At 42.4% G+C, this 22,619-nt stretch overlaps 1 protein-coding gene across 4 annotated transcripts in view; it reads left to right on the top strand.

The window, feature by feature from the left end:
- SSBP2 (single stranded DNA binding protein 2) overlaps positions 1-22,619 on the top strand; it is a 1,934,337-nt gene that overhangs the window by 529,802 nt on the left and 1,381,916 nt on the right. For all 4 annotated transcript variants that reach the window (XM_044064241.1, XM_044064242.1, XM_044064244.1 and 1 more), the window contains exon 4: positions 462-546. In XM_044064241.1, the coding sequence (XP_043920176.1) occupies positions 462-546 (85 nt within the window). The remainder of the gene's footprint in view (positions 1-461; positions 547-22,619) is intronic.

Here is a 22,619-nt window from a genome sequence, read left to right as displayed (position 1 = left end):
AAGGGAAAGTCGTTTTGAATACCTAGTAAACACCGATAGAGCATGCTTTACACTTAAATGATTAATCTGTTCATTGTTCTTGTTTTATGAATGGTAAATATGGTCACTCATGTGTTAGACATGTATTTTCTGAATGGTCAAGTAGTTGTATTTTCTTGTTATGACAAACCCAAAAATACTTTTACTGGCGAGGGTAGGGTTTACTTTACCAGGTCAGCAGTTACTTCTGCAACCTTCTTCAAGAATGTGTCTTGATTCCACTCCTAATCATCTAATTAAAATTCTGTAATAAAAAGATCAGTCTGTGCATGTATATACGAGTGTGTGTCTGCATGCGTCAAAAACAAAGTACACAGAAAAGTTAGCCTTCATTTTATTTATAAGCACCTGTGTTACTGTTGTAAAAAAAATTATGATAAATTTTAATTCATATTTATAGAATACCATTTCTTCTGTTATAGTGTCTTCTGGGATCTTTACTGTGCAGCACCAGAAAGACGAGAAACCTGTGAACATTCAAGTGAAGCAAAAGCTTTTCATGATTACGTAAGTTGCCTCTCCTTTGCAATAGTGATTGATGCTGGTTGTGCAGTGTCATTTTAGAGGGATTAGTAGTTTGATTTAGTAGGAACATGACTTAAAACAAAATTGGTGAAAAACTTATGGAATAGCAGTTACAGCGATTTCACAGATTTCTTCATTTATCAGTTTGATTTTTATTCAGGATTATTTAATTGGTTGATCTAGAGCTGAATTATTGCACTTGATTTCAAAGTAGTCTACCCTTTTATGTAGTACATTCTGCAAACATGCTGCAGAGGAAGGTGTGTTATGTGTAACGTTACCATCTGATAGTTGGGCAGCATTGCATTCACCCCTTGATGTAATAGAGACTGCTGTATATTAAGAAAATATATTTATTACTATTGATATGCAGATTAATGCCTGATGTGCAGTATACCTAACTGACTTTAAAACTTAAAGTCATAATCAAATAAGAAATTAGCTGTGCAGGTGGAACCAGCACTTCTGTTCAAGTCACAGTGACTCTCCATGTGGGGGCCAAAAGCATCCATTAATGTCATGAATTGTTTAATACGAATGAAAAATATCTTACCAAATCTGGTCTCATACTGCCTTACAATAGCTCGGTGCATTGTGTTTTATTGCATTCTCCTCGGATATGAGATTATGATTTCACAACTTATTGCCAGCTGCAAACTTCCTAAAACATATATACAAAGTATTGTACATAACATTGTTCAGTAACTCAGCTACACATAGACATATGGGAAAAGTGATGGTTCCCCATTGTTGTATATACACAAAACTTTGCAGCACATGAAACACTGACATTGCTAGAAGCATATTTAACTGTCTACTACATGACAACACAACATGACATGTTAGCACAGATGTTAAAAGGATGACAGAAATCTATTGATTTAGTTGTAGAATATAGTTCTGTAATAGCAGAAAAATCTAATGCAAATGTTTTGTGGGCCTGTTGTTTTGGATTCCGTCATGGCTTGAGAACACCATTTTGCCTAGACTTTGACTAGCATGCCTTTCTAAACTTGGAAATAGCAAACATCTGCGATACATGGAGAATGTTACAGCTAGCTGCTCTTAGTTACCAGGCGACATGGACAGCAGAGACAAGATAGTTGTGTACATCATAGTGAAGCATTTGTGGTGGATATTTAACAGGATGTTTATTTAAGATTGTTTGTCAGGGTAGTACACTGATCACAACAGACCATTTGCAGGCACAATCTGTTCCATCTGGCATAACACATGCAAAATTAAAGTAAATGAAAACTACTTTGCAATTACATGTTTCTTGAACATGGTGGCCAGTTTTATGTTAGTGTTCTGGATCCTGTGGCTAAAGGATTGTGTGCTGCTGCGGTAATATACCATGCTGGTATAAACTTTGCTATATATTGGTGCTTTTAGAGTTGTGCTGTTTTCATATGGTGCTGCGTTTTATTCACATTTATGAAATACAAAGGCTACTGTGCATCTTCCCTGCTCAGAGTGTATCTGGACTACACTGTCTGGTGTGTTTCACTAAGCTTATGCTCATTTTATTAGTTGATAACATCCACATGTTGGAGTAGCAGTTTGCCTTCTGCAGTGTCCCTCTGTAGTACTTCCCCACTGTTTTGGAACCGAGGACATAGCCTGAAAATTGGCAAGGCTCTAGTGATATACTGCGTAGGGTTTTCTGCCAAACTCTATAGTTGCATGGACAATGAGTACATGTAAAGAGGTAATAGCGGATTTCACATTCTTCAACCTGATTTGTAAATGATTATGGGACTGGCTTAAAGTTTTCATTCACTTTTATACTGCTGAAGAAACAAAGCCAAATATACCTGAAAAACATTTTGCCATATTTACTGTGGATTATAAATTATCATTCAGAGTTTTCTGAAGGGCATTCTTTGAGTTTGAAATCAATCCATTCAGAAGCATTTGTCATCAGGAGACTAGAGCCTGTGGAAATAATTTGTTTTTTAAACTTTGTGTTAAAGCAACCGTGTGTAATAAATTCATGGTAACAGTTCAAGAAAACTGTGCTGAGTTACTGTATAATAAAGCCATTTCAGAGTTGCAGAAGAGGTAAATACATGATTTTATAGAACTTGTGCATTCAGACTTAAGTTAATGTCATTTGGCAGTTTTGTTACATAATACAATTTACAATACATATCTTAGCCAGATAGTGTTGACATGAGTTACTCGGCAAAGATGTTTCTGAGGTTCCCTTTTAGGATTATTTGATACTTGTAGTTACTTGTGTGATATTAGCCAAGTCTGAGCATATATTACAAGTTCCTTATTGCTGTAGTTTACATGACTGTCACTTCCATAGATAACACTTCAGCTCTGGTTGCTTATGCATTTATATAGTGCAACATAGCAGCTGCATTCCCTTTACTTGTTAAGACTCCTACTTAGTACCGTCAGCTGCATATTTTAGTCAGCAAAATGCAGCATCCTTCATTCTGAATAACCGTATATATTACAATGAATTAAACCCCCTGTAGCCTTTAAACTAGATACAAAACACCTCAATGTATTTAAAGAAAGGATAATAATTACTGGCCCAACAAGAATGGTGTTAGAACATAATTTAAATTTGTACTAGAGAGACTACAGTTCTATTCTTTGATAGAAACTGTGCATCATTTACAGTGTATATAAACTGCTTTAAATGGTTTATAGAACCAGTGTAGATGACATAGGCGTACCACGTTATGCTTCAGTTAAGATACGAGATGATGGTGTTCTGAATATGGTTCCTTTCTAAGTCTGAATTTGCAGTGGAGGTACACTTAAAGTTGGAGGGGACTCAACTTGCTTTTGTAGTGACTTATTTTTGACCTTTTCCAGCAAGGATGCCCACATATTGATCCTTTCCTTTGATATTCTCACAACATATGTTATGTTGTTGCAACTAGTTAAAACAGATGAAATTCTGTGCACTGCATATGTGGCATTTTTGACATTTTTGCATGTATTTTGAGTTTGCATTCCTCTTTTAAAAGACAGGTGATGACGCAAAAGGCTCTTTGTAGCAGGGTAGAATTTACACAGAAAGAAATTACATAGCAGATAGGTATAACACTTTTAGGCAAAGGAGAATGTGTGTGTTTGTCCATTTGCCTATACATATCTTTGTCTGTGTATGTTATGTATGTATATGTTTTGTGCGAGTATGTTAATACTTTATTACCATGTGAAGGCGCGTATTTATTTAACCATATGTTAGCTAGGTAGGTGGATACTCTTTTCAAGTAATAAGGATAAAATAGGAAAAATTCTGGATGCTTAAAGAATAAAGGAAAATACATTTTTACTGCCACTGTTCATCTGCACTTAGACAATTTGTAATCCAGTCAGTGTCTAACACTTTGCTTGATCACATAGACCACTTTGTATTTATTTTTTTACTTTTAGCAGTATTTTACCCTCCATTAGCTGTCACATAATCTGTCCTCATTGCTTTATAACATTGTTACTTTCAGTTTGCAACCATTTGCTGTTTCCAAATGCTTTTAGTCCAAAAAGTCCTAAATTTTAGCAGTGTCAGTGGCACAACAGGTAGCACACCCACTTTTGATGTGGAAGGTTGTGGATTCTATTCCTACCCCACATAGATGTGCGCAAAGTAGCGTAAGGGGAATTCTGCACCCACCTCCATGAAGAATACAAATAACTGGACACAGTGCAGGAGTACATTCCACAAAACACAACAATTGCATAGAATGTGTACACATTGCTCATAAAGTGTAGTTAACAGGCAAAATTTGCACTGCAGTAAGGTAGACAGTATAGTATAACATTTTAGTTTGTGATAAAATGAATCATCAAACTTTGTACTTAATAAAGTGTGTTTCAGTGTTATAACAAACTGTTTAGTTGGCAGTTCTAATCATAGTCTTTTTCTTTGCTTAACTGACTCATTCATTTTCTATAATCTGCTTGTACAACAACAGTCACCTTAACGGCAAAACTGTGTAGTGAAACCAGAATCCACTGACTGGGAAACATTTTGATTTGGGGCTTTTAAGGGCCAGCACTGTCAGAAGGCAGCTTCATATGATTAAGCTTCTATCACCACATTTTGGAAAAAATGTATTTATAAAATGTCACAAGATGCTCAAAACATAGATCAGCGTTATAGCCTAAGCAATAGGGGTCTTATCCCCCTGCAACTGGCAAGCTTTACTAAGCTTTGGGCACCTTCCATGAGCTCCAACTGTTACAGATCTCATGCAGAGCTCCTTTAAAAAGACAGATGGATTGCAAAAATCTTAAGAGATTTTTACTATCGATGACAGCGCACCTTCAGCTGGTCCCGTAAACTTTCAGACAACTGGGGATCTACAGTATTGGGCAGAAAGCCCTCAGTTTTCTTCACAAAATGAAGAAAATAATGGATGTTTTTCTTCAGTCAAAACTCGTATTTAGCTAGAAACTTATTGTGGTTGGACTGGCAGTGCATTTCTAAGGCAGTGCTTATGTAAATACTTGTGTAAACTTTTTGTGAGAAAAAGCATAATTTGTGACTAAAAACATATTATAGGTTCATAGGTTCATAGGTTTATACTAGGCTATCTGCCCTAAGGCATTTATAAGCCTAGCCCAAATTTTTGTGGCTTACGCCACCCCTTATATGAAAAAATACTGTGCCCATTAGTTTGTTGTGCCTCTGTCCAGCAGTGACACAGAGATGATTCCCGGGGTAAACCTACGATCTCCCATCCACAGGTCTAGATTTCTCTTGAACAGAGTCAGCGAGGTGCTCTGCCTCACATGGACCGGGATTTTATTCCACAGCATAGGGAGTCTCTGAGTGATGGTTTTGGTGGATTTGGATTTTTTGAGGTGGAGCATGTCCATTAATTCCGGGTTGGACATGGCCTTGTATGTCAGGCACATGTCACCTCTGAGCAGACGGTATGCGACTGAATAGAGCTGGAGTTTCTTCAATCTGGCAGCATATGACAGATTTTGGAGTCCCTTTATCCTTTTGGTGAGGAACTTTTGGGGTCTCTCCAATTGCTGCAGATGTCGGGTGAGATACATCCCGAATGGGGCATTGTACTCGATCATTGGTCTGATAAGTGAAGAGTACAGGGGAACAATGACCTCACTAGATCTGGATGTGAATCCCTTCATGATCAGGTGGGCAATGTAGAAGGTCTTTCTAACCACTTTAGCAATGTGAGTGTCAAAAGAAAGGCCACTGTCAACCTGGGTCCCCAGGTCCCTGATAACCTCTTCTGTGCTTAGTGGATTGCCACCTATATGGTAGCTTGGGGTTCCCTTGTTTTTCCCGAAGGGTATGACTATACATTTTTTGGCGTTTAACTTCAGGCCATGGCTCTGGCACCAGCTATCTGTTTCCGTGAGTCCCTTCTGAAGGATATCCGTGTCTGATGCACTTTCCACTATGGCGCCCAGTTTGCAGTCGTCTGCACACTTTGTCAGCCAAAGTCCTCCTATGTTGGCCTGTACTTCTGAGAAGTAGATGCCAAACAATAGAGGGCCAAGGACCGAGCCCTGTGGGACACCACTTGTGACCGGCTTGGAGTCTGACACAGCGCCAGCAACTCTAACCCTGTGGGTTCTGTACTTAAGCCAGTTTGCAACCCATCTTGTGACATATGGGTTTACATTTAAGCTGGTAAGTTTTTCTACAATACCCGAGTGGGGTATTGTGTCGAAAGCCTTTGCAAGGTCAAGGTAGGCTGTATGGACTGCCTTTCCTCATCAATGGCCTTGGTGACTGTTTTGAAGAAGTCGACCAAGTTCAAAAGGCATGATCTTCCCTTGACAAAGCCAAACTGGGTCGGGTCCAATGTCTGCAAGTCCCCTATATCTTTGTTTATGAGCTCCATTATGATCCTCTCCATAGCTTTGCAGACTAGACTTGTTAAGCTTATGGGGCGGTAATTACCAGGGTCCGTGAGGTGCGCCTTTGTGGAGTGGGACAACAGTTGCCGTCGCCACTCCTTGGGCAAGTATCCTGTGGTAAGGCTGAGATTAAACAGCTGCCTTATGTGCGGTTTAATTCCTCATTTAGCTCGTGTAGCACACAGCCGGGGACACCATCCGGTCCCATTGATGCTGTGTTTTTAGCTTTAGAGAGAGCAGCTTTCACCTGCGCATTTGAGATGTCTGGGAGGCTACACTCGGCTGGGATAGTTATCTCTCCTTTAGGGGAGAGGGGTGAAGTTTGCAATGAACCTGTCTGCCAGTATGTTGGCAATGTCTGTGGGTTCAGTGATTTTTGTATCATTTTGGACTAATTCTGAGCATATCTGGGAGTTTCCACCCAGGTTCCTAACATAGCTGAAAAAGGCCTTATGATTGTCCTTTGAATCCATGGCAATTTTTCTCTCAAAATTGGCCTTAGTTGATTTTATGAGTGCTCGTATTTTTTACTAATAATGATCAGGGTGACTTCCCTTTTATGGATTTTGTTCTATCATGTAATAGCTTTCTCCTCTTATTGTAAAGTTTGTTAATGGCTGGGGTCCACCAGACTGGACGTTTGCCCTTTGTGGAAAGAGTCTTGGTTTTATTTGGGATTGCCTGATCCATGCAGTCCTGGAGGTGTTCATAGAAGGCATTTGTAAGGGCTTCCAGCTTGGGTTGTGGTTTCCACTGGCTCAGGGGCCTTGAAGGATACCACACCAGTCTTGAGTAGTGTGAAGCTTGCTTTAGAGAAGTTCTTCACTATGGTCTTTTTCGTTTGGGGTGGGGCGGGATGTGGATTTCCAGTGAGATTAGTTTATGGTCAGATCTCACCAATGAGGGATATACTTCGTGTGGAGCATTTTGTCCCCATGTTTGTGACAATGAGATCTAGTATATTTTCTCCTCTCGTGGGAACAGTGACTAGCTGTTCCATGGCATTTGAATTTATGAACTCCAGGAACCGTTGGGCTAGAAAGTTAGGGCTTGAGTAATGTTCCCAGTCTATATTCGGGTAGTTGAAGTCACCCAATATGATGGTGTTTGGAGATACATTTATACCCTCCAGTGTCTTCAGGAAGGCTGTGTGGGGTTCCTGAGTTTGAGAGGGTGGCCTGTAGCATGCTACAATTTGTAGAGCAGTTTTGCCTATGGTTAGTTGCACCTGGATGTTTTCCGAAGCTTTGTCGTTGCCACCAACCTGGAGGTGTGGGTATCCTTTATGAATATGGATACACCCTCCTTTTGTGGTGTGGTCCGGGTTTTGGGGCCAGAACGCATGATATGAGGAAAAACCTAATAGTGCCGGGGTGCTCTCAGGAGCCTTGAACCAGGTTTCAGTTACAGCACAGACATCGATGTTCTCCATACTGAGAAGGTCCTCGAGTGCGTGCATTTTGAGATTTAGACTTCTGGCATTGAGCAGCATTACCCTCAGTTTCTTCCCATTTTTGTTTTCTAGGGTGGTAGGTTAAGAATTTGAGCCTTGCCTAAAAAAGGCACTATGGGGGTGGCAAGAGCCTTAGCCAATATCCGGAATCCCAGGGGTGACAGGTGCAAGCCGTCCCTTGCGAAGCAGCGTGGCTTGTCAAGCATGTCATCCCAGGCAGACAGACACTGGATCCCCTTTGAATGACACCAGACATTAAGCCAATTGTTAAAGCTGATCATCTTGTCTCGAAGCAGGCCTGGAGTAAATTTACTGCATTATTTGTGTTTGGGACATTATACAATGGCTATGAGGGACTGTCACTGATTTACTTAGCTTAGAACCACCTGTTCTTTGCCTTACATTTTACCAACTTGTTCAAATTGCTCTCACCACTTTCTACTTCCCTTTCTTTTCTTTCTTTTTTTTTTCAAAATTATTATTTACTTCAAATGTTAACAGAACAGCAAGTTTTGCTTCAACATGCAGTTTTTGAATAAAAAGAAGTATGACACACTGTTGGTTGGCACTGCTGACTGACTGTGTGGTAATTGAACCAGAAATCGAACACAAGATCCCACTTTCTGACACACATGCCGAGTGTGGGGTTTGTGTAGGGGTGGCTCATCTTGACTGTGCTTTCTCTATCTGTGCTGGCTTTAACCAATGGAGACTTATTGACCACTGGAATAAGGTTATTTTGAAGGGTCTTCTTCCAGGCTCCTCCTCCTCTTCTTCTTCAGCCATCCCTTCCACTTCAGGGGCTCAACCCCCCTCTAAGAAGCATAAGTCTAGAAAGAGGTCCCTCACCAGATCTTGTCTCTCTGGGGATCCTCCCACCAAAATTCTGAGGTCTTCGGAGCTGACACCTTCGGCTCTGATAATCATTCAAGGCTCCTCTCCTCAACGAAGCCGTAATTTCTCCCCCAAATCCATGTCACCGAGACCCAAGTCTCCTCTCTTGCAATAGCATAAGCCCTCTTCCAGGCCTGCTTCGGTGGCTTCATCTGTTACGTCCTCCCATAGCCTCTCTGAAAACGAGGGTGACAGCATGATAATAAAATTCCTCAAGGCACAAATCCAGCTGGGGATCTTGCCTGGATCCAAGAGCAACATCCCTGCCTTCACTCCTATTGCTCCTTCTCAGATCCAACCTCAGATTTTGGAGTTATCAGGTCTCAGCCTCCCTGGAGCTGAGAAGTCAGAGCTGTCTGGTATGGTTACCTTGAATCTGATGGTCACCCTATCTTGCCCAGCTCTGACGGTTTCAGAGCCTAGCAATTCTTGGAGCCATAGCTTTGGTGCCGGGTCTGAGGGGGTTGACGTAGGATATGAATTTCTCTGAGGTGTCTCTTCCTCTCGGGGCTTTGGCACTTGATAGCTCTGCTCTGACTCCTAACTCAGATCCAAGGGCTGCTTTCCCATCAACAAATTTGGCTCTGATGGGGTGGCTGGGGTGTTCCCATCTCCCTTGGCTTTTGCGGTACTGGAGAGGGTCCTCTTTGCACCCAGAAGAGCCTCGGCCCTACCTGCTTTGGACTCTGGTCTCTCCTTAGCTGCTTCTATGCTTGAGACATCTACTCTGTCCCCTCTGGGGCAGCCTGCCCAGAAGGATTTCCAGTCTGTTTCCCATGTGGAATTCCTTGAGTCTTCCAATACCTCTCTGGAACACCCCATCAAAGAGTTTCCTCAGAAGCATACATGTAAAAGGAGACACCTATCTCTCATGGAGGACACTACTTTAGATGAAGTAGTGTCCCCCAGATCTCCACCCAGAGATGTTTCCTTTGTAGACATCATTAAATTCCTTACCAGAAGGGTGACTGGTCTTCCAAAATCCCTAATCCAGAGCAGTTGGTGTTTCTGGAAGACTTTGGGTCAGGCCCATCTACCGGACACAGTGGAATCAATCCCTAAGCAGCCTGGTAAGATCCTTAGTGCCCCTTCTGACCGGCCACATTGGACTAAAGGGATCTCAGTTATTGCCATGGTGGTTACAGCCGCCACCAAGAAGCAGCTAGCCCAACAGAGCTCCACTGTTTATCCCCCTAACAGGGAGTATAGGGCTTTGAACAAGTTTGGAAAGCGGATTTATGCTTCAGCAACATTCACTTTGCGAGTGCTGAACTACCTGGCACAACTAATCAGTCTACAGAGGGACTTGGTTAGAGGAACTGTCTAGCTTGGTCCCAGGGTCCATGTCTGCCAAGGATCAGAAATCCAATTTCTCCAGAATGGCCACCCTCAAGTCTATTTCCAACACATCCATGAGGTTAATCTCACATGCAGCAGAGGCAGCCTCAGTGACGGCCGGATCAGGCATTGTGGTTAGATGCCACACCTGAATGCGGCTGTGTGATTTCTCGGAACCCTATAAGGTGTCTTTTGTTAATGCTCCCTTCGATGGAGTCTGCCATTGGGATACACTTTTCTACCCCACAGTGGTCTTTTTCTATGAACCAGTGTGGAGGTAAGAAGTTCTGGTTCCGTAAGTTGCAGGGTCCTTTCCAGGATTCACCAGGGGACCTTTCTCCTAGAAGCAAGGGAGGAAACGGTTATAGTAACATATGCCGCCCTCGTGGCAGATGGAGTCCGTTGAATCAGAGATCTTAAGATTCTTTCTTGGACAGGTCCAATCAGCGATCCTGTAGGATTGCCTGACTGCTCTCCTCTGGAGGCAGTTGGGGGACGTTTATCTCTATACGTAACAGTCTGGGAAGTCATCACATGGCAGCACAAAAGATCATTGAGTGTTAAAGATAATATCCAGAAGCTATTTGATATCCTTTTACCAACCATCTTCCCAAGGATGATCCTCCCCAGTGTCCCACCCAGTCAACGGGAGGCTGGAGCATCAGAGATTCCAAAGCTGCTCTCAAAAAGAGTCATCCAGAGCATCCCCCAGACCAGATTGGATCTGACTTTTACTCAAGATTCTTTTTAGTGCCCAGAAAAAACAGCTGACCTCAGACCCATTCTAGATCTTACACTCCTCAACAAGTCAATTCAAACTCAAAGTTCCAAATGGCCACTCTACACTATTCTGCCCTTCCTGCAGAAAGACGATTGGATGTGCTGTGTACACCTTCATGACGTGTACTATCACATCAAGATGAACAGGTGCTCCAGAAGGTACCTCTGCTTCAGGCTGGGAGTCAGTCACTATCAGTTCCAAGCACTGCCCTTTGGGCTCACCACAGCCCACAGGGTGTTCACCAAATGCATGGTAGTGGTAGCAGCTCACCTGAGACTGCAAGGATTCTGGGTGTTTCCTAACTTGGACGATTGGCTCCTAACTGCTCCCACCAGGCATCGACTTCAAGTCAGAAAGTACCTACTTTATCTAGCCTCCACCTCGGGCATATCTATCAATCTAAGCAAATCCCATATGATTCCTGTCAAGGTTATTGAATTTATTGGAGCTCACTTGGACACTCCTCGGTACCTAGCTCTTCTTACTCCCAATAGAATCTCCAGTCTTAGATCCCATGTCAGACAGATTATGGACACTCCTTTGCCCCAAGCCAGTCTTGTTCTTTGGGCCTTGGGGTCCATGGTGGTGACAATCACCCTAGTACCTTTAGCCTCCCTGCACATGTGAGTGCTTCAATGGAACCTAGCTGTGCAGTGGTCACTTCTCTGTTACCTACTGAGCCACCATATCAGGATATCCCGGGCATGCAAACAGTCTCTCATCAGGTGGGTGCAATCAGATGACCTGCTCCAGAGCTGGCTCTTCATCCTTCCTCCCCCCTTGGCCACGGTGACCATGGATGCTTCCCAACTCAGGTGGGGGAGGACAGTTAAAGGCATGTGGTCCCCAGAAACCAATTTGCATATAAATGTATGAGATTGGTGCATCTCGCATTGCAAGCCCTCCATTCCTTCCTCCCTGCAGGAACTTTTGCTGTTCAGACACACAACATGTCTGTAGTGTGGAACTTCAGTAAGCAATGGGGAGCTAGGTCTTATCCATCGTGTTCAGAGGCCATGTGGTTGTGGCAATGGGCAATCTCTTCAAATTGCATTCTCATAGAGACGCACATTCCAGGAAAGTCAAACATTCTAGCGGACAGGCTCAGCAGAACCATCTTGATGCCTCAGGAGTGGTCTCCAAACCCTGCAGTGGCAAATATGATCTTCCAGAAATGGGGTCAACCTTGCTATGACCTGCTTGCATCTCCCTCAAACACCAAGTGCAACAAGTTTTTTGCCCTCATCCCTCTGCAGGGACAATCACCGAGAGATGCTGTAGTCCATGCTTGGCCCCCTGGTCTACTTTATGCCTTCCCTCCCTTCCCGCTCATTTCCATATTTCTTCAGAAAGCACAGAAATTGAAGTGCCAAGTCATCCTCATTGCCCCCTGTTGGCCCCATCAAGTGTGGTTCCCCTTCCTTTGATCTCACCTGGTCTGTCCACTGTGAACTCTGGATCCCTCTCCAAATCTGTTGTCCCATCCCTCGGGACACTCCCATCTGGATTTTCTGAACCTGAAAATAACCCCTTCATTTCTGCACTTCCAGTGATGGCTAGACGTCCCGGGCTTTCCTCTCCAGTTTGAAAAATTTTGGTTGTGGCCCACAAACCTTCCAAGAGAAAACGTTGCACCTGTAAATGGAAGAGATTCTCTATCTGGGCCCATCAGAATAATTTAGACCCCTTCTGTGTGCCAGTACCTGCAGTATTGGACTTCTTGGCTCATCTTGTTTAGTACCAGTGAGAGTTTCTCTACAGTTAAGGTACAATTTGCTGCTATTTCTAATTTTCATGTTGGGGAGAACTCTTTCTCCTTAGCCCAAACTATGCAAGGCTTTCCTGAAAAGTACCTTTCTTCTAAGTCCTATCAAGGAACCTGGCCTTCATTGGGACATCACCTTATTTCTTCAGGCTTTAGTCTCATCTCCTTTTAAACTTGCAGCAAAAGTAGACTTGAAGATCCTTACCTGGAAAACTATTTTCTTGGTGGACATCACTTCTTCAAAAATGGTTTCAGAACTACAGGCCTTGTTTTGCAAACCTTCATATCTTGTCTTCCATAGGAACAGAGTCACCTTGTGTACTAATCTCTCATTTTATCCCCAAGGTCACTTCAGAGTTTAACTTGGATCAAGTCATTACTCTTCCAGTGGTCTTTCTAAATTTCAAAACAAGAGCCTTACTGGATTTTTCCCTGTGGTTTTCTCCTGGCCACAGTACAGGCAACACAGGTTTGAGGACCTTAACAGATACCCTGCAACTCTAACTATTGGTGCGTCAGCCATTTTAAGCTTAAAATAATACCACTGAAGTATGTGTCCCAGTAAATAACTACTACATAAGCTAATATTTTAATTAATGCTAGACTTTATAAGCACAACAAGAATTTACAGTGTTTTTCTTTTTGCTAGTCACCACGAAAAGCAGACGCCAGCAGCTCCTATCCTTTCTCTTTGGTTACCCACTATCCTCATACTGTTTCTGTGTATATTCTCCTGTTCTGTACTTTACCCTTCCCTGAATTCATTTCTAGCCTCACTCATAATTGCCTTTCCTAGTGCACCTGCCCTATTTTACTGTCTTCAGATTCTTACATATTAATGTTTTCTTTTTATTTTTTGCCCTGCTTTTAGCTGCTAGTAATACCTCTCTGTCCCCCCCCCCTACAAAGCTCCTCTCTATTGTAGCTTATTTTAACCATACAGCACTGGGTTTGCTTCAAGTAAATCTACTTGTGTAACTTGAAGCCAATGTCCTTTTGTAAGCTTACTTCTGGTCATATTTTATTTATTTTTATTTTATTTCTGGTGACTATACATTTAGAAACTTTATATCCTTGTCTCTCAAGCTAGTTTTTCACTATCTTTTTCTGATTGTTTCTTTGACTTCATCTTGACCAGGGTGCTAACTTCGCTCCATTCACCCTCGCTATGCTCAGGCTCACATCGCTCCCCAACCCTACCCCCATTCCCACCCACCCCCATTACCATTACCTTTATACCTAACTATCCCTCCCCTTCCTGTCCCACTAGCCACTACAGTTCTACTTCCTGCCTATTGCCACAACCACCTTACTAATCTGACAATCTTGTCAACACCACTTCCTCTATACCACTGTCTCTCTACCTACTCTATCTGACCATATTTTATTCCAACATGTATTATTTTCTAATATCTTCTACACTACTCCTTATTCTCTCTATCTCCACCTCTTACCACTCCAATCTCTCTGACTCACTCCTGTGTTCACCAACTTCTCACTCATACAACATATATCCAACTACTTCATCTTTTACTATGTCCCCTAATCTCTTTGCTACCTCTACCTCAAGTCTATATAAACTATCCATAATACAGGTTTTTAAACCTTCCCACAAAGCTAAGTCAAAACTATACAAACTCCATCTAGCATTTACTACACACTCTCTCCTCACTAAAAACCTACTTTGTTCTGGAGATATCCATCCAAACCCTGGCCCCTCTTCTCTCCCCAAACCTACCTCTACACTGCCCCCATCTTACTCCTCTAACAGTCACCAACCTCAGTCACAACAATCATCTCCATCCAAATACTTAACTATCTACTCATTGAATATTCAGAGTCTAGCAAATAAAGTCACTGAGCTGCACTCATGGATAGCTCTTAATACCCCTCACATCCTCTCCCTATCTGAAACCTGGCTCAAGCCACAAATCTCAAATAGTGAAATATTCCCACCAGGTTATAATATCTTCTGATCTGATAGACCTGTAAAAAAAAGGTGGTGGCGTGGCCATCCTCTACTCAAACATTCTTAACCTCTCACCATACCCTTCCCCAATTCCTGACTTCCTCCCAGCTGAAATCATCATCCTTAACTGCCATCTGAATCCCCACAAAAAACTTCCAATTGTCTCTATCTACCTTCCTCCTGGTAAAAATCTGCCCATTCTTGAAAACATCCTATCCTGGTTCTCCCACAACATACCATATGAGACACTTATCCTTGGTGATGTCAACATTGATTTGGCCCAAACTCACAACTGACTCCCCCCAACTCAGTATCCACCTACACAGGTTCCACCAACTTATAACATCTCCCACTCGCTTCCATAAAAATTCCACTTCCAGCTGCATCATAGACTGAATCCTTACCAATTCCCCCCACCAATACCACAATCCCACCACCTTACCTGACTCCCTCAGTGATCATCTCCCTATCATCATCTTAAGACACTACTCCCATATTCCTAAACCCCACCTTATCAAAGACTGTCGAAAACTGTCTACTTTCAATTCATTCCAATTTAACTCCATTCTCCACAACATAGATTGGTCCATCCTAAAACACCTCCCCCTAAACGATGCTGTAAGCACTTTCAATAGCATCTTCGTGAATACTCTAAACTCCTTAGCTCCCTCTAGGAAGATCAGAGTAAAATCAAACCGTGATCCCTGGCTCTCCAAAGAGACTAGGTCCCTTATGAAACAGAAATCATGCTTGGAAAACCTAGACTAAAACTAAACAACCACCTTTTCTTCAAAAATACAGGCAACTGAGGAACCTTGCAAAAAACATACAACTAATGATACAAAGTTATACTATAGCTCTGCTCAGCTTAACAACAAATCCAATCCTCGAAAATGTTGGTCAACTCTCAACAACATCCTCTATCCTGGAAAGCCCTGTAATCCCTCTCCATATCCTAACTATCCCTCTCAGGAAACAGCTACCCTCCTGAATAAACAGTTTATCTCTTCCATCCAAAATCTGGTAACCTCTAAGCCAAACTCTACTTCGACACTCACCTCTCCAAGTCCCACTAACACAACTTTGTTTTCTTTTGCACCAGTTCCCATTACTTACATCAAATCTCTACTACTCAAGCTAAAACCTTGCTCTCCTTCCACTGACAATCTAGCTCCTGCATTCCTCAAACTTGCTGCTGACTCAATTGCCTATCCTGTATCTATACTAATTAATCAATCTATTTTGGAATCAACTGGCCCCACCCTTTGGAAATCTTTTCAGCTGCCAGTACATTCTCGGCCTGGCAGTTACCTTTGGGAGGAAGGCTGTCTCTTTTCAAAGAAAAATTGGGATTTAATTACCCAAGACAGATGGGTTCTGTGGATATCATTCACCACGGTATTACAGGTTTTATTTCCATACCTTGCCTCCTTTCAAAGGCATGCCAGACATTCCTCCTCTACAAAGAACAGAGGCTCACAAGCAAATTTCTCTGTTGCTCCAAATAGGGGCCATTCAGTCAGTTCCTGTGCCAGAAAGGGCCTAGGATTTTATTCGCCTGTTCCCATTGCAAAGAAGGGGAACACGTGGAGACCAATTTTGACTTATCTATCCTCAACACTTATCTGGACATTCCCAAGTTCAAAATGTTGACGTTACAACAGCTTTTACCTCTGCTGGGCAAAGATCACTGGATGGTAACTTTAGATCTCAAGGAAGCTTACCTTCATGTACCAATAAGACTAAGTTGCAGGAAGTATCTGCGTTTTCGAGCTGGAAATTCTCATTATCAGTTCTCTGCATTGCCCTTTGGCTTATCTACTAAGCCCAGAGTATTCACAAGTTCTGGCTCCAGTGATAGCTTACTTCAGGCTGAAAGAATTCAAATCTATCCTTACTTGGACGACTGCCTGATTCTGGCTCCAAGAAAAGGAAGACCTTCTACAGCATTTGGAATATGTCATAGCAGTGCTAAGATGCCCAGGGTATTCTGTGAACGAAATAAAGTCCAGTCTAGTACCCTCTCAAGACATGTGCTTTCTGGGTGTGAGACTGAATACAGCAGCCCAGATGGCCTTTTAACCCCGGACAAACAAAAGAATCTTTCCAGTTACTTCCATCAACTATCTCTTCAGTCCGGGCTGACTGCAAGGACAGTCCTTCAAGCCTTAGGGTTCATGGCATCTTGTATTCTGGTGCTTCCCAATGCCAAACTGCATATGAGGAAGCTACAATGGTATCCCAAAAATCTGTGGACACAGCATTGCCAGGATTTGGACACTGTCATTCAAATAATACCTTGCATTCAAAGGAATTTTGTGGTGAGCTCAGGGATGTCACCTAAACAAGGGGCTCTCTGCGACCCGGGCAGAGGCAACTCAGATTCTAACGACAGATGCCTCGGCCATTGCTTCGGGAGCTCATCTAAATGGAAAGTGGATACAAGACAAGTGGCCTGCCAGACTACAGCATCTACATATCAACATGAAAGAGATGTTAGCAGTCCAGTTTGCATTAATGGCGTTCAAGGAGTTACTTCTTCCAGGGCAGGTGTTGATTCTAACAGACAACACAACTGTCATGTGGTACATCAACAAACAAGGGGAACACATTCTTACCCATTGTGCAGACAAGCAATGATTTTATGGGGAGACTGCGCTCAGCTTGCAACTAACTCTTCAGGCAAAGTTTCTGCGGGAGCACAGAACTCCTTAGCAGATGTGTTAAGCAGACAAATCATGGATCCCCACGAGTGGAAACTGGATCTTCATGTATTTCAAAATTGACAGTGTCATGGGGAACTCCAGACATAGATCTGTTCGCTTCTCCAATAAACCACCAGCTGCCAAAGTTTTGCACGAAGGGATTTCATCACACAGCTTGGAAAGTGGATGCTCTTTCTTTCAGTTGGAAAAATCTTCATGTGTATGCTTTTCCACCTCTGCCTCTTCTCCCAAAGGTGCTTCTAAAGGTCAGACAAGACAAGCCAAGGATGATTTTGATAGCTCCAGATTGGCCTCGGCAGCACTGGTACCCATTACTGAGGAGTCTGGTAAGGAAGCCTCCATGGCCTTTACCCTTGATTCCACACCTGTTGTCTCAGAGGGACGGTCGTCTGCTCAATGTCAAGCTTCACTCTCTTCATCTAACAGCCTGGCATATTCTGTTTTGAAAGACAGCAGGTCTCAACTTCCTCAGCAAGTTTTAAATGTGATTATGGAAGCCAGAAGACCTAGTACAAGGAAAGTGCACATAGAAAAATGGAAGAGATTTTTATTTTGGACTACAGCAAAGAATTTGGAGATTTCTGAGCCTAATTTGAGTGTGGCTCTTCAATATCTTACTGAGTTATTGGACAAAGGTTTGTCTTTCTCTTCCATTAAGATTCATGCTGCAGCAATTTCAGCTCACTATGATTGTGACCCACCATTGTTTTCACATCCTTTGCTCAAGCAATTTCTTAGAGGGGCAAAGAATATAAGACCCCCACGTAGAGCTCCTACTCCTGCTTGGGACCTCAATTTTGTGTTGGAGAAACTTACCCTACAACCTTTTGAGCCTGCGGCTGCTGCTGATCTGAAATACTTGTCATGGAAGACTGCTTTTTTGTTGGCCATTACTTCTGCTAGAAGGGTTTCTGAGTTGCAGGCCCTTATGGCGGTTGAGCCTTTTTTGATTTTTCATAAGGATAGGGTATCATTACGTACTAATCCTTCCTTTATGCCTAAGGTGGTTTCTAGTGTGGCTTTAAACCAAACTATTCATTTGCCTACTTTTTATGCAGATCCCCAAAATAAAGGGGAAAAGATTTTGCACACTTTAGATGTACACAGGCAATTGCGTTATTATTTAAGCAGGACTAAGGATTTTAGGCAGTCTCAGCAGTTGTTTGTTTCTTTTGCTTTGAGTTCGCAGGGCAAGCCTGTGTCAAAACAAACTATTTCTAGGTGGATTGGGTTTTGCATTGCATTTTGTTATTCCCATCATGGCAAGGAGATTCCAGCTGGGATTAGGCCTCATTCCACTAGGGCTACTGCCACTTCAACAGCATTTCTAAGGGGTGGCAACTAAGGATATTTTGGAGGCAGCTACTTGGAGTTCAGTGCATACTTTCTCTAAGCATTACCACCTTCCTCTCTACTCTAAGTCTAGGGCTGGTTTTGCCACAGCTATTTTGCAAGGCATGTTATCAGCTCCTGCTTCCTTATGATTTGCCAGCCTCCCTTACCTCTGCTTTGGGATTCTACCCAATAGTTAGGACTGCAGCAATGTGGAATGAAGAACATAGTACAGTTTTGTACCTACCATAAATGTAGATGTTCGAGGATCCACATTGCTGCAGTCCAATTTACCCTCCCTCCTTCCCCTCTGTGTTTAGGGGTGGTTGTGTAGGTGAGATTATATTCTGGTACCTTTGTATATATTGTATATATTTTTGGTGCAGGTATGTTTGGTGTTTTTTGGTTTTGGCCTTGTCTTTTTAGGGTCTTCTGACATCTGGGGCAAGAAAAGACTGAGGATATGACGTCGGTCATGCGCATTAGTACCCTGGCGTACTGACGTCAGTCTAATGCGCCGTGACCGACGTCAGCCATATACTTTGGTATTCGGGCCGACTGGACAGCGGACTACCCTAATAGTTAGGACTGCAGCAATGTGGATCCTCGAACATCTACATTTATGGTAGGTACAAAACTGTACTTTTCTCTACAGTTAAGGTACAATTTGCTGCTATTTCTAATTTTCATGTTGGGGAGAACTCTTTCTCCTTAGCCCAAACTATGCAAGGCTTTCCTGAAAAGTACCTTTCTTCTAAGTCCTATCAAGGAACCTGGCCTTCATTGGGACATGACCTTATTTCTTCAGGCTTTAGTCTCATCTCCTTTTAAACTTGCAGCAAAAGTAGACTTGAAGATCCTTACCTGGAAAACTATTTTCTTGGTGGACATCACTTCTTCAAAAAGGGTTTCAGAACTACAGGCCTTGTTTTGCAAACCTTCATATCTTGTCTTCCATAGGAACAGAGTCACCTTGTGTACTAATCTCTCATTTTATCCCCAAGGTCACTTCAGAGTTTAACTTGGATCAAGTCATTACTCTTCCAGTGGTCTTTCTAAATTTCAAAACAAGAGCCTTACTGGATTTTTCCCTGTGGTTTTCTCCTGGCCACAGTACAGGCAACACAGGTTTGAGGACCTTAACAGATACCCTGCAACTCTAACTATTGGTGCGTCAGCCATTTTAAGCTTAAAATAATACCACTGAAGTATGTGTCCCAGTAAATAACTACTACATAAGCTAATATTTTAATTAATGCTAGACTTTATAAGCACAACAAGAATTTACAGTGTTTTTCTTTTTGCTAGTCACCACGAAAAGCAGACGCCAGCAGCTCCTATCCTTTCTCTTTGGTTACCCACTATCCTCATACTGTTTCTGTGTATATTCTCCTGTTCTGTACTTTACCCTTCCCTGAATTCATTTCTAGCCTCACTCATAATTGCCTTTCCTAGTGCACCTGCCCTATTTTACTGTCTTCAGACTCTTACATATTAATGTTTTATTTTTATTTTTTGCCCTGCTTTTAGCTGCTAGTAATACCTCTCTGTCCCCCCCCTACAAAGCTCCTCTCTATTGTAGCTTATTTTAACCATACAGCACTGGGTTTGCTTCAAGTAAATCTACTTGTGTAACTTGAAGCCAATGTCCTTTTGTAAGCTTACTTCTGGTCATATTTTATTTATTTTTATTTTATTTCTGGTGACTATACATTTAGAAACTTTATATCCTTGTCTCTCAAGCTAGTTTTTCACTATCTTTTTCTGATTGTTTCTTTGACTTCATCTTGACCAGGGTGCTAACTTCGCTCCATTCACCCTCGCTATGCTCAGGCTCACATCGCTCCCCAACCCTACCCCCATTCCCACCCACCCCCATTACCATTACCTTTATACCTAACTATCCCTCCCCTTCCTGTCCCACTAGCCACTACAGTTCTACTTCCTGCCTATTGCCACAACCACCTTACTAATCTGACAATCTTGTCAACACCACTTCCTCTATACCACTGTCTCTCTACCTACTCTATCTGACCATATTTTATTCCAACATGTATTATTTTCTAATATCTTCTACACTACTCCTTATTCTCTCTATCTCCACCTCTTACCACTCCAATCTCTGACTCACTCCTGTGTTCACCAACTTCTCACTCATACAACATATATCCAACTACTTCATCTTTTACTATCTCCCCTAATCTCTTTGCTACCTCTACCTCAAGTCTATATAAACTATCCATAATACAGGTTTTTAAACCTTCCCACAAAGCTAAGTCAAAACTATACAAACTCCATCTAGCATTTACTACACACTCTCTCCTCACTAAAAACCTACTTTGTTCTGGAGATATCCATCCAAACCCTGGCCCCTCTTCTCTCCCCAAACCTACCTCTACACTGCCCCCATCTTACTCCTCTAACAGTCACCAACCTCAGTCACAACAATCATCTCCATCCAAATACTTAACAATCTACTCATTGAATATTCAGAGTCTAGCAAATAAAGTCACTGAGCTGCACTCATGGATAGCTCTCAATACCCCTCACGTCCTCTCCCTATCTGAAACCTGGCTCAAGCCACAAATCTCAAATAGTGAAATATTCCCACCAGGTTATAATATCTTCTGATCTGATAGACCTGTAAAAAAAAGGTGGTGGCGTGGCCATCCTCTACTCAAACATTCTTAACCTCTCACCATACCCTTGCCCAATTCCTGACTTCCTCCCAGCTGAAATCATCATCCTTAACTGCCATCTGAATCCCCACAAAAAACTTCCAATTGTCTCTATCTACCTTCCTCCTGGTAAAAATCTGCCCATTCTTGAAAACATCCTATCCTGGTTCTCCCACAACATACCATATGAGACACTTATCCTTGGTGATGTCAACATTGATTTGGCCCAAACTCACAACTGACTCCCCCCAACTCAGTATCCACCTACACAGGTTCCACCAACTTATAACATCTCCCACTCGCTTCCATAAAAATTCCACTTCCAGCTGCATCATAGACTGAATCCTTACCAATTCCCCCCACCAATACCACAATCCCACCACCTTACCTGACTCCCTCAGTGATCATCTCCCTATCATCATCTTAAGACACTACTCCCATATTCCTAAACCCCACCTTATCAAAGACTGTCGAAAACTGTCTACTTTCAATTCATTCCAATTTAACTCCATTCTCCACAACATAGATTGGTCCATCCTAAAACACCTCCCCCTAAACGATGCTGTAAGCACTTTCAATAGCATCTTCGTGAATACTCTAAACTCCTTAGCTCCCTCTAGGAAGATCAGAGTAAAATCAAACAGTGATCCCTGGCTCTCCAAAGAGACTAGGTCCCTTATGAAACAGAAATCAAGCTTGGAAAACCTAGACTAAAACTAAACAACCACCTTTTCTTCAAAAATACAGGCAACTGAGGAACCTTGCAAAAAACATACAACTAATGATACAAAGTTATACTATAGCTCTGCTCAGCTTAACAACAAATCCAGTCCTCGAAAATGTTGGTCAACTCTCAACAACATCCTCTATCCTGGAAAGCCCTGTAATCCCTCTCCATATCCTAACTATCCCTCTCAGGAAACAGCTACCCTCCTGAATAAACAGTTTATCTCTTCCATCCAAAATCTGGTAACCTCTAAGCCAAACTCTACTTCGACACTCACCTCTCCAAGTCCCACTAACACAACTTTGTTTTCTTTTGCACCAGTTCCCATTACTTACATCAAATCTCTACTACTCAAGCTAAAACCTTGCTCTCCTTCCACTGACAATCTAGCTCCTGCATTCCTCAAACTTGCTGCTGACTCAATTGCCTATCCTGTATCTATACTAATTAATCAATCTATTTTGGAATCAACTGGCCCCACCCTTTGGAAATCTTTCTTCACTGTCCCTCTTCATAAAGGTGGA

This window comes from Protopterus annectens, chromosome 2.part2 (assembly GCF_019279795.1).
Source record: "Protopterus annectens isolate FY-2018-M chromosome 2.part2, PAN1.0, whole genome shotgun sequence".
Classification (NCBI taxonomy): Eukaryota; Metazoa; Chordata; order Ceratodontiformes; family Protopteridae; genus Protopterus; species Protopterus annectens.
This window is presented reverse-complemented; position numbering and strand designations above follow the sequence as displayed.